We start from the raw sequence: 12,919 nt of genomic DNA, 5'->3' as shown, positions 1-12,919 counted from the left end.
TTCTGTGAAAAATGTATGTTTTTAAGAAGACTCCAAGCACCTTTCTTCCAATACCCATCTTCTTCAAAACACATTCAATATGCTCTGTCTTTGGAATTGCTTCATTTTAGTATACTTTACTTTCCTGTTTCCTTCCTTCCTTTCCCTTCCTTCCTTCCTTCCTTCCTTCCTTCCTTCCTTCCTTCCTTCCTTCCTTCCTTCCTTCCTTCTTCTTCTTCTTCTCTCTCTCTCTCTCTCTCTTTCTTTCTTTCTTTCTTTCTTTCTTTGGTTTTTTGGAGACAGGGTTTCTCTGTGTAGTCCTGGCTGTCTCACTTTGTAGACCAGGCTGGCCTCGAACTCAGAAATCCGCCTGCCTCTGCCTCCCAAGTGCTAGGATTAAAGGCATGGGCCACTACCAACCAGCTTTTTCTTTCTTTTTTTTTTATTGGATATTTTACTTATTTATATTTCAAATGTTATCCCCTTCCCAGTTCCCCTCTGGAGACGCCCTATCCCCTCCCCCCTGCTTCTATGAGGGTGTGCCCCCACTCACCCACCCACTCCCACCTCCCCACCCTGACATTCCCCTAAACTGGAACATTGAGCCTTCCCAGGACCAAGGACCTCTCCTCCCATTGATACCCAGCAAGGCTATCCTCTGCTACATATGCAGCTGGAGCCATGGGTCCCTCCATGTGTACTCCTTGGTTGGTGGTTTAGTCCCTGGGAGCTCTGCGGAGGGAGTCTGGTTGGTTGATATTGTTGTTCTTCCTATGGGGTTGAACACCCCTTCAGCTCCTTCAGTCCTTTCCCTAACTCCTCCACTGGAGACCCTACTGCAGAGCATCTCAGGAGACAGCTGTATTAGGCTCCTGTCAGCAAGCACTTCTTGGCATCCACAATAGTGTCTGGGTTTCTTGACAATTACTCTAGTTGCTTTGTTTCTTTTCTGGTAGTCACCTTACTACCAAGAAGGTAGTAATTACTTAATATAACAAGCATTATTATTATTATTATTATTATTATTATTATTATTATTATTATTATTATTATAAGATGAGAATACTAAAGAAATGGATTACTGAATGAAAACTCCAGGGAGTACATATCTGGGAGAGAAGCTGAAGGATATTTGTAGAAATAAGATATTAATTCAGCAATTATCAGAACCGATCAGAGTATTGCCTTAAGGCCTGAAAGTATTTATATTTAGACAGTGGGCGATGAGGAAATGGTAACAAATAATAGCCATAGATTTAATGGTATTGCAACTGGGTGGTTAGACTACAGATAACTGCAGCTGAGTGTGTTCTATTTGTGGCACTAATGCTCTCCCATGAGGTATGAGGTATTACACTGAAGTAAGCCTCAGAACTGAAGTAATATTGTAGCCAGAACTTTCTGAGGAATAGTTAGGGTGCACATTGGTTTGATAGATAGAAGCTCCTCTGATACAGTGTTTTAGATATAGCTGCAAACACCTGTCTGAATGCTAGGTCTTAGACAGCACTTTATATAAGTAGAGCTAAGGGTGGTGTTTGTTTTTTATTTACTCTCAGGGCTCTGGTCTTAGTCATAGACTAAGCTGTTGCTATGTAAGCCTCCTTTATAAGGGCACCATTTTAGCCCTTTGCCCATCTATACTCTTCTTCGTGTGAGGTGAACAGTAATGTCATGGCTTCTGTCCCAACAACAGTAGTGACTACTGGCTGAGTGTATATCTGCGGGCAAAGCTGTGCTTGGCCCTTTCAGCCTTTCCAATAGTCTTGCACAGTGGTCATTATATCCATCCATTTGTAAATCTTAGTAAGCAGCTTCTGGGAGTCAGCAAGCATCCCAGTGTTACACTGAAGGTACAAACTTGTTCTCAAGGCACTTGTAACCAAGTTGAGGAGATGAGTTCAAGTCATACAATCTCCATTTATGCATGTAGAACTTAAAACAGAATCACTGGAAAGATAAGGAGTGGCATGTAACAGAAAAAATACAACATAAGGCTACAAAATGAGGAGAGGCTTCCCCCAAGAGCTGATGCTTGAGCTCAGCTGTGAAGCATGACGTGGGACATAAGTTGACTTAGGCAAGGATGGAGCTGTGATGTGAGGAGAGGAATCTTTCCTGTTGTGGCAAGACCCTTGACAAGAGGCATTCACTGGGCAGGTTCTTTTTTAAAATTTTTTATTTTATTTTATTTTATTTTATTTTATTTTATTTTATTTTATTTTATTTTATTTTACAGTCCTGTCATTATCCCCCTCCCAGATCACCCTCCCACAGTTCCTCATATCATTCCTCTTACCCCTGTCTCCAAGAGGATGCCTGCCCCCTTGTCAGGCCTCCTCACTCCTTGGTGTCTCCATTCTCTTGAGGGTTTAGGCTCATCTTCTCTCACTGAGGCCAGGCCAGACAGTCCTCTGCTGTATATGTGTTGAGGCCTCAGACCAGCTGCCTGTTTGGTGGCTCAGTGTCTGAGGGATCTCAGGGGTCTGGGTTAATTGAGACTGCTAGTCTTCCTAATGGGGTTATCCTTCTCTTCAGCTTCTTCCAGCCTTTCCATAACCAACCACAGGGGTCCCTGAGTTCAGCCTGTTGGTTGGGTATAATTATCTGTGTCTGTCTCAGTCAGCTGCATGTTGGGTCTCTCAGAGAACAGCTATGCTAGGCTCCTGTCTGTAAGCACATCATAGCATCAGTAAAACTGTCAGGGCTTGGAGCCTCCCCTTGAGATGGATCCACTGGGGCAGGTTCTTAATGGCAGACAACAGGAACTCCTTTGAGTAGTTAAGCAAAAGTGCTTCATAATAGGCAGTATGGATAACTTATTAAATCTTTGAAAGACCCAAAGAAAATCTAAGCCTAGAAGCACAACACCTCCAGTCTCACAGATAAGCTCGGCTGGTACTGGCATCTTTCCTCTGCCACAGTCAGACAGCTACAGGGTTAGGAAATGCTGCCATCGTTTCACGTCTACTTCCACTGTGTGACCTCAACAAGCCACATGAAGGCCCTGTTCACCTCTTCTTTCACCCTGTAACTTGGATTTGAATCAGGTTTCCATGGGTGTATTTGTTTAGTGGGTCCGTTGTCCCACCTGGAATTCTATCACCAAGTATTAGGGCATTGCTGTTCTTTTACTACGAAGCCTGTGCAGCCCAGGGAGCTATGCTAAGCAGGGATAACATGTATTTTGACTGAGCCAGTCTGCTCCACATCACATAGAGAACAGACACACTGGAACTAAAGGCTGGTGTGACTAGAGCCTGGAGTGGGAGGGAGATGAGACTGGAGATCAGTATAGGACTTGATGGGCCTTGGGATTGCCTTTTTGGTGTGGGAAGCAGGTAGCTTGGAAATTAAGTTGTTAATAAGGGCCCCTCCACATTTGAATGCCAGTTTGCATGCTTCTGGCACCTGAACTCTATTCGTACTTTGAGTCTGTAGCCTAAATCTCAGAAGTATTTCTTGGTTTTAGCCTGAGTTCTTGGAGCATCTGGTTCCCGTCTGGCCTCAGGCTCTCTTGAGTGTGAAAGGGAGAACATCCTGGCAATGTCAGGCAAGGCAGCCTACCTGACCTACAGGGATGGGGACAGAACATTGTTACAGTGTGTTTGAAAGTCTGTGGCCTTAACAGAGTCTCATCTTACTGCTGATTTCTTATTTTCTCCTGGCATTGAGGAAAAAAACCTGAAAATTGTAAAGGGCATCTTTCTGTCCAGAGAAGTAGACCTTGGCTTCTTATGTAAGAATTGGAGAGGTTACTAAGAAGTATTTCTTATGTCCATCAAAATAGCATCTGTGTTTCATATGAAAATAACAATAAATAAACTGATTGACTATATGCATGGTAACCTATCTTCCAGATTCTTTGAACATGTGAAAACATGCCAGATGCTGCTCACATACAAAAATTATGTGCTTAAAAAAGAGGTTTTCTGAATAATCTAATGGTCTACCAGCTGTAATTTGAAACTAAATCAGATGATGGGGGAGGGTGTAAATCTAATATAATCATTCACATCTCAAACTCAGATCCTTGATCTACCACACTTTCTGAAAAGAAAACAATTCCTTATTGTAGGATGGGTGGGTAGGCAGAAAGAGATAACCACAGAGCTCAATGACAAAGAGTTCGTGTTCTGTCTCTTATTTCTAGGCCTGTGGTTTTGGTAAACTACTTCATTTACCTAATCCCCAGTTTCCTGTTCTCCAAATTGGAAATAATGGGTCCTACTTTGTAGCATTATTACAAGGATGAGAATTGATACATTAGTTACTTATACTGTCTACCATTTAGCAGAGTGGTAAATACACATTACCAAACATTCACTTATGTTTGTGGGGATAGCTTTCTTTTGTTTGAGAATTTCATATATGCACATAATGTATTTTGATAAAATCTACATCAGTAGGCATATCTTGCCAGACTAGTCATTGCTGTGAACTTTACATTGTCTTTAGAGCTAGCAACTGCATACTGTACAGTAGGGTCAGAAAGATTTCTGCAGTTTAACATTAACCTAAGATGGTGAAATTTGAGCCCTAAATTACTTTTGAAAATAATGGCAAAAAGTAGTTTTTGTACTGTTTCTGCTAAGGCTACAAAGGAACTTTAGTCTAAAATCTCTCTCCCTTCATTGGTGGAATGGCTAAACTCTTAAGTCAGCAGCATGTATAGGAGACCTCCAGAGTAGTCTTATTTTGTAAGCAGAAATGTTCTATGGATAAAACAGGATATACACACCCTTTTAACATTCTACCAGACAATATTTCTTTGTAATTCATATTGTTCACCTTTTTGTGATTTTTTTTAAAGGTACTTTGAGGGTAAATTTCATTTTGGGGTATTTTATGAATAGTATTATTTTTAATAAGTCTTTTGATGGCTCTTTCATTACAAACAGCATGTTTTCCCTGGAGACAATAACTTGAAGCACCAAATATTTGCATTTCATTTGAAACAAAATCAAGGAATTGAATGTTTTGAATATAAGCAAATATAATTCTCCTGGGTCTGGAGAAACCGTATAATGTGCCATATGTTTGTAGATTGTGTAGACAGATGTGGAAGAATGTTCCTTCTCCTCAGGTTTTTTGTTTTTCTTTTTGAACACAGAGTTTCATGTAGCTCAGGCCAACCTCTAACTCACTATGCAGCCAAGGCTTGTTTTAAACTCCTGGTCCATTTGGATCTACCTCTAGATCCAAAATGTACCATCACCCTGGTTTTTCTTTCTTTTTTTCTTGTCTTTTTTTCCTTCAAACTACTGGCAAAACTCAAAATTGGCATCAAGTAGCAAATATCTCTGCCCAGCCAACAAAACCAGTGGAGCTGGGGTTGAACAGGCAGGCTCATTAGGATGTACTTGAAGGAAGAGCCTTTCCTGGTTCTGGCTTCTGCTTGAGTAGCTGAGTCTCCATAAAATGCTTACTCCTATTTCTCAGTGCCCTTGGTCTCTGCTAATTTCTTATAGGTGACTGAACTTTCAAGTCTTTATTCATGACAGAATGTTACTTGTTTCAAGTTACTTTATTCATAACTTTGACTGATTTGGGGGTTACCTCAGAGGTGGTGGTTCCATGTATTTGGGTCCTGCAGTAAGATGGTCCTTAGATACTGACGAAGAGGCTCTGAATTACAATTTCAGTTCTGGAGCGGGTCTTCTGTGCTGATGGCTGTGTGAGGGTTTTGTTCTCTTTCATTTCTCTCCAAACTCTTCTTACCTGTAAGCCACATTTGTCTCTGGCTTCAGTTGCTCAAATGGTTGTAACTGTTCTTCCTTGTCTTCACATTTCAGTGAGGTGATCCCTCTGTGACTTGGAGTCTGAATATTTTATCATCCCGTTGAATATTATCTGGGGTTCCTACCCTCTTCTAGATATACTTTGTTAACTATGAGCTCTGCTTTTCACCTGGGCCAGACTGAGGCAACTCCACCCAGGTCTGTGCTGCACTGGAAGTGTTTATGTGACCCAAAATGGGCTGCTTCTAGGAGTTGGCCACTTCCTCTTTTTTTTTTTTTTTTTTTTTTTTTTTTTTTTTTTTTTTTGGAGACACTGTATTACTGTGTAGAACTTGAATTCTCTATGTAGCCTAGCTTGGCCTTGAACTCATGATCCCCTACGTCAGCCTCCTGGATGCATGGATTATAGGCATGCACCCTACTCCTTTCTCTATATCGGTTCTGTCCTAATCTCACAGACTCTTCTTGCTGCTTCATAGCTTAAGTTGCACCTGGCCCTTGTTCTGACTCATGGCCTGGCTGTGTATCTATTCAGGTTTTGCTTTCTCTGTTTGTTGATTTGTATTTGTATTATTCATATCTTTAATCTGACAAAGGTTGTTCTTCTAAGAACATGCATCTTCTTTTTTTTTTATTTAAAACTACTTCTTTTCTTTTTAAAGGTATTTTCTTCATTTACATTTCAAATGCTATCCCAGAAGTCCCCCATACTCTCCCCCCTACTCCCGTAACCACCCACTCCCACTTCTTGGCCCTAGCATTCCCCTGTACTGAGGCATATAAAGTTTGCAAGACCAATGGGCCTCTCTTTCCAATGATGGCCGACTAGGCCATCTTCTGATACATATGCAGCTAGAGACACGAGCTCTGGTGGGTACTGGTTAGTTCATATTGTTGTTCCACCTATAGGGTTGCAGACTCCTTTAGCTCCTTAGGTACTTTCTCTAGCTCCTCCATTGGGGGCCCTATGATCCATCCAATAGCTGACTGTGAGCCTCCACTTCTGTGTTTGCTAGGCCCCGGCATAACCTCACAAGAGAGAGACAGCTCTATCTGGGTCCTTTCAGCAAAATCTTGCTAGTGTATGCAATGGTGTCAGCGTTGGGAGGCTGATTATGGGATGGATCCCCGGGTATGGCAGTCTCTAGATGGTCCATCCTCAATGCCTGTCTTAGTCAGGGTTTCTATTCCTGCACAAACATCATGACCAAGAAGCAAGTTGGAGAGGAAAGGGTTTATTCAGCTTACAATTCCATACTGCTGTTTATCACCAACGAAGTCAGGACTGGAACTCAAACAGGTTAGGAAGCAGGAGCTGATGCAGAGGACATGGAGGGATAGTCTTTACTGGCTTGCTTCCCCTGGCTTGCTCAGCCTGATCTCTTATAGAACCCAAGACTACCAGCCCAGAGATGGTCCCACCCACAAGGGGCCTTTTCCCCTTGATCACTAATTGAGAAAATGCCTTAGAGTTGGATCTCATGGAGGCATTTCCTCAACTGAAACTCCTTTTTCTGTGATAACTGCAGCTGTGTCAAGTTGACACAAAACTAGCCAGTACAATTGACCCCTTGTCAACTTGACACACAAACACATCACTAGTAAGCCTCAACCCTTAATTTCTTATTCATCCCCAAGATCTAAATAACTTTAAAAGTCCCACAGTCTTTACACATTAAAAGTCAATCCCTTTAAAATGTCCAGTATCTTTTAAAATCCAAAGTCTTTTTTACAATTAAAAGTCTCTTAACTGTGGGATCCACTAAAATATTTTCTTCCTTCAAGAGGGAAAAATATCAGGGCACAGTCACAATCAAAAGCAAAAATTAAACTCCAACTGTCCAATGTCTGGGATCCAACTCACGATCTTCTGGGCTCCTCCAAGGGCTTGGGTCACTTCTCCAGTCCTGTCCTTTATAGCACACGGCTTGTCTTCTAGACTCCAGCTGCCTGTACTGCACTGCTGCTGCTGTTCTTGGTGGTCATCTCATGGTACTGGCATCTCCAAAATGCTGCATGACCCCCTTCAGTCCTGGGCCATCAACTTCAACTGAGGCTGTACCTTCACCAATGGCCTTCCATGGCCTCTCACAGTGCCGAGCCTCAGCTGCTCTGCATGCCTTCAAATCCAGTACCACCTGGGTGACTCTTACACATTACGAAGTCCCACTGCAGCACAAGGTACAACCTTGGCTATCTCTGGAATACAGCCTCTGTGCTCTCAGAAAACACTTCCCAGAAGATGTCACCTCAATGATGCTGGTCTCTTCTTAATCACCGCTAATTTCTTAGCTATAGCTAATCAGCATCAATAGTCCCAGTAATCCTAAGATTTTGCTTTAGTAGTTCTGGTATCTTGTTAATCACAGCTGATTCTTCAGCCCCCGCTAACCAGAACTACAGAATCTTCACAATCAAAACAGCAATGGCCCTGAAAAGAGTCTTTAATCTTCCCTCTGAAATTTCACAAGCCAGGCCTCCATCTTCTGCACTGTTCTCAACATTATCATAAGCTCCTACACAACATCTGACAGAGTTCTTAACAACAAATGGATCTTCAAGCCCAAAGTTCCAAAGTCCTTCCACAGTCCTCCTCAACACATGGTCAGGTTGTCACAGGAATACCCCACTATGCTGGTACCAATTTGTCTTAGTCAGGGTTTCTATTCCTGCACAAACATCATGACCAAGAAGCAAGTTGGAGAGGAAAGGGTTTATTCAGCTTACAATTCCATACTGCTGTTTATCACCAACGAAGTCAGGACTGGAACTCAAACAGGTTAGGAAGCAGGAGCTGATGCAGAGGCCATGGAGGGATAGTCTTTACTGGCTTGCTTCCCCTGGCTTGCTCAGCCTGCTCTCTTATAGAACCCAAGACTACCAGCTCAGAGATGGTCCCACCCACAAGGGGCCTTTTCCCCTTGATCACTAATTGAGAAAATGCCTTATAGTTGGATCTCATGGAGGCATTTTCCCAACTGAAGCTCCTTTTTCTGTGATAACTGCAGCTGTGTCAAGTTGACACAAAACTAGCCAGTACAAATGCCAAAGCATCTCAGAGGCCAGTGTGTTATGAGCCCAATTACTGTTGTTTCCGTGTAGCCAGATGATAGCAGGTATGAGTCATGTCATTCATCCACACAGCCACACTTAGCTGCTGCTTACCTTTGTAACAGACTGTGTTGGGGCAGGAAGTGACCTCAGTTATGTGTGTAGGCATGGATGTACATATGGTAGAAATATGGAAAGGGCACTTTGGAGCAGAAGGATGTAAGAAGGGGAAGGATTTCATCAGGCTGGCACCAGAAGAAGAGTTTCCTGGGAAGAAGACCTGAGTTTGGTCTGTAAGACGTGAGCACTTGGGGAATTACAAACCTACCAAGTCAGCAAAGAGTAGCATGGACTGCAAGAGTCCTGATGGCCAGGTAGAATAGACCAAGACCTATTAAAAAGTGACTCACGCTACTCAGGCATGAAGTAATATAAATAGGAAAGAAAGTAGCTGCAAGATTAATAGATTTTTTTTCTCAAATTTCTCAATTTCTCAAAATGTCTCCAATTATGAGCTTGGAGAAGGAGCAACCATGGGCTAGAATGAAGAGGGACTAGGTTGGGAGGCCTCTTTCCCAGGAGAGAAATAATGCACTCCCAGGGAGCAGGGCTTTCCATTAGTAGCAGGCGATGCAGCAGATCAACATTTAGCATGAAGACTTCTGTGCAGCGATACCTGTCTTGTCTTTACTCGTTTCCTTTTGCCTTCTTTGTGACCACCTCTTGGTTCCATGGACATGGCCCATGGTAAAAATACATGGTTTTAAGGTGGATGGGAAAGATGGAGCAAAGCCCCAGATGTTTCTCTCAGCACTTCCATTTTGTGTCTGTTCTGAAAGCCTAGACTAGCTTTTATTTGCTCCTGCATTGCGTTCTGGGCTTCTGAGCTCTTAAATCTTCAAATTTGGCATGCCTGCCTGCCCTCTAGTGGCAGGTTTGGTGCACCCCTTTGTTACCCTGCTGATGGCAGTGGTTCTCATTGCTCAGCTTTGTACTTAGTAAACAGTCCCAACTCATATATGTGAAGGGTAGATTCAGCGATACTGACTTAGGACCCAGGGACTTGGATTGGGCTTGGAAATTTTGACTCCTGAATTTATACAATGTAAATGCAACAGGAGAAGAAGAGCAACACAGTTATGATAGCTCACATCAATAATCCCAGCACTAAGGAGCAGAAATCATTAAATCTGAACCTAACTTTGGCTATATAGTGAGTTCTAGGCAATCCTGGGCTACAGTATGAGATTCAGTCTCAAAAACAAACAAACAAACAAACAAACAAACAAAGAAACAAAGAAAATATATGAAACTAAAAGATTATGCAGTTATAGTGTTGCCATATGTTCTGTGAAGCGCAGAAGAGAATCTGAGGCTAAGGAGATGGCTCAGCAAATAAAGCACTTGTTATGCAAATGTGAAGACCAAGATCAGGTCTCTAGAATCTGCTTAATGTCCACTGGGCATGGTAGCCTACCTATAATTCTAGTGCTTGGAATGTGGAGTCAGGGGTCAAGCTGGCTAACTACAGTAGACTTAACAGAGTGAAACCTTCAGTTGAGAAACTCTGTTTCAATACATAAGGTGTGATAAATTGAAGAAGACTCCTTATATCATCTTTGCCCCCCAACATGCCATACATATACATGTGAAAATTTTATTATTAACCACTTAGCCAATCTAAGAGGGTCAGATGTGATGAATAGTTGAAGAGAAGAATGGTGGCCTTAAAACCTGTCATCATTCTTTACCTGTTCAGTAATTCATGTTCCTGTTAACTTTGAAGATAGAAAAAACCATGAAGCTTGCTGTCTCCTTTATATTATAGTTTATGTTTTGGTTAAATTCTTTTTATGAGACAGTTATGTTTATTCCTTTCAGGAGAAAATTTTAAAAATACAAAATAACATTCATTGGTGTTTAAGTCTTACACCTCATCTCATGACAGGCACGTTCTGTGAGCACTTTCTTTTTTAAAGTCCTTTTCAGTGGAGAGAGAACCGCAGGAGAACAACAGTAATTACCCAGATGAGCCCTGGAGGATAACTGAAGAACAGCGGGAGTACTACGTCAATCAGTTTCGGTCCCTCCAGCCAGACCCGAGTTCCTTCATTTCAGGTGAGAGAACATGGTGTCCTGGAACGTGGGGCCCATGTGAATAACTACAGAACATCTTGAGAAATACAAAATGAATATTATAACCTTCTTTGATTCCAATTTGTATTCCTCTAAGGTACAACTTCTTATCAAATATAAGTCATGCAGAAAAAAAAATGGTAATGATGTGGGGAAAATTACACTGCTATTGCAGAAGGGTAAATGTGAATTTGGGGGAACGTAGTCTAGATCCTGCACCTTATCAGCTAAAGCACGTGGAACAGTAGATGACAGTGCCATGGGACACCTTCAATTGCTTACTCATTATATTAGAGCCAGAACAAAGACAAAGTGTAACCTGCCTTCCTGCCTGTCCTCCTTCCTTCCGGCAGAGGTCCCCTTAGGTTTTATGCTCCCAGAAGTTTAAGCTCATGCTCATTTTCTTTGGCTTAAGCCTTTCTTTCATGGTTCTTGAAATTGAGATATGAAAGGAAGACTGGCCAGCACCTTCTCAATATCAGTTCTAGATTATCTTCAGATGTCTGCATTCCTGTTGTGCCCTCATGTAACATTCAAACTGAGAGGAATTGATTTAGTTCCCATGTGCCTTCATTTTACCAGGCTGAACAAACAGTGAAATCCTAGAGTCTGGAAGAAAAAAGGATAAAACAACTTCTTACCCTTCAGATGTAAAGAATATCTGTGGGTTTGATCATTCTAAGCTAACAGTCAAGCATGGATTAAGACTAATTTTCTGTGAAATAAGGTATATAATTGATATATTCTTATATATGTAAAGGCAAACATCATTTTGGTGATTAGTAATAAATGACCTTATGGAAGGTAGAATAGTCTAGAAATAACAAAGGAGTTTTACCATCATGATTTAGAATATATGAACAGAAATCCAGATTCCATACTCTTGCTCATCTGATTCTTTTCGCAATATATGCACATATTTAGCCAAATATGGATAAATCGTTTGAGGTGTTTTGAAAATGTCTTTCAACCTTTTTATTTTTGCAGAATTTCAAGTGTAGATTCAACTTGACTTACAGCTATAAAAAATCCCCACGGACAAGTGCTGGCAGTTTTCTCTATATTCCCTCTCAGCAAGGATGATCTTGAAATACCATTGCCAGACCATTTGATTTGAAAAATATTTCAGAATATATCTTTGGGTGTCTTAGAAAAACATAACCAGAACTCACTGATACATGTGAGAAAAAAAATCACATATTCTTTAACACAATCAAGTCTTTCTTCATTGTTCAGAATTATCTGTCTCATAAAATTTTAAAAAATGTTTAGTTTGATTACAATGAAGAAGTTCATGAATGGCATTAGTTGATGTCTTTTAAAATAAATAACTTAGTTGAAATATAATTCATATACCATAAATATTACCATTTGAACTGTGCAGTCAGCAGTTTTAGTTCATTTACAGACAAGATTCATAACCTAAGTTCAGAACCTTTCTATCACCCCTCTATAATCCACCCACTTAGTAGCAGTGACTCCCTCCTCCTGTCTTCTCCACCTCGCAGACCTAGGCCACTGCTGTACATTCTTATAAACATTCTTTATATGAATATATATTCTTTATATGGATATATAAATGGAGTCTCTTTTTCTTGTGGCTTAGTGGAGGAGGTGGAGTGAAAATGAGGACTTCTCACATGGTGCACTCAAAGGAGACAGGACTCAGGCTTTCTCCTCTGCTCCTTCTTTAGCTGGTGACATCTGGGACACAGCTGAATTTGATAGCTGTCAGCTTCCCAATGCCTTCCACCTAACTTTTTTGAGACTCTATGGTACAATAGTCTCCAGTATGAAAGCCAGCATCAGCTACTGTTCTTTGAAGAGGATGGATCCAGCAGACGACAGACTGATAGGAGAAGAGAATGCCTTTATATCTTGGTTGCTATAGGATAGCTGGTAAATGAGCCAACAAGTTTTGTATGTCAGGTGTTTCACAAGGTGGTCGGTTGCATTGGTAGCCAAGAGTCATGTGATAGCATTATTGACAGAATACATTTAGGGAGAAGGCT

At 41.4% G+C, this 12,919-nt stretch overlaps 1 protein-coding gene across 14 annotated transcripts in view; it reads left to right on the top strand.

The window, feature by feature from the left end:
- Reps2 (RALBP1 associated Eps domain containing protein 2) overlaps positions 1–12,919 on the top strand; it is a 231,754-nt gene that overhangs the window by 106,559 nt on the left and 112,276 nt on the right. For all 14 annotated transcript variants that reach the window (NM_001359102.1, NM_001290633.1, NM_001359103.1 and 11 more), the window contains exon 6: positions 10,751–10,889. In NM_001359102.1, coding sequence (NP_001346031.1) covers positions 10,751–10,889 — 139 coding nt within the window. The remainder of the gene's footprint in view (positions 1–10,750; positions 10,890–12,919) is intronic.

Source organism: Mus musculus, chromosome X (assembly GCF_000001635.26).
Source record: "Mus musculus strain C57BL/6J chromosome X, GRCm38.p6 C57BL/6J".
NCBI lineage: Eukaryota > Metazoa > Chordata > Mammalia > Rodentia > Muridae > Mus > Mus musculus.
Note: the sequence above shows the minus strand (reverse complement) of the source record. Positions and strands in the feature narration are given on the sequence as shown.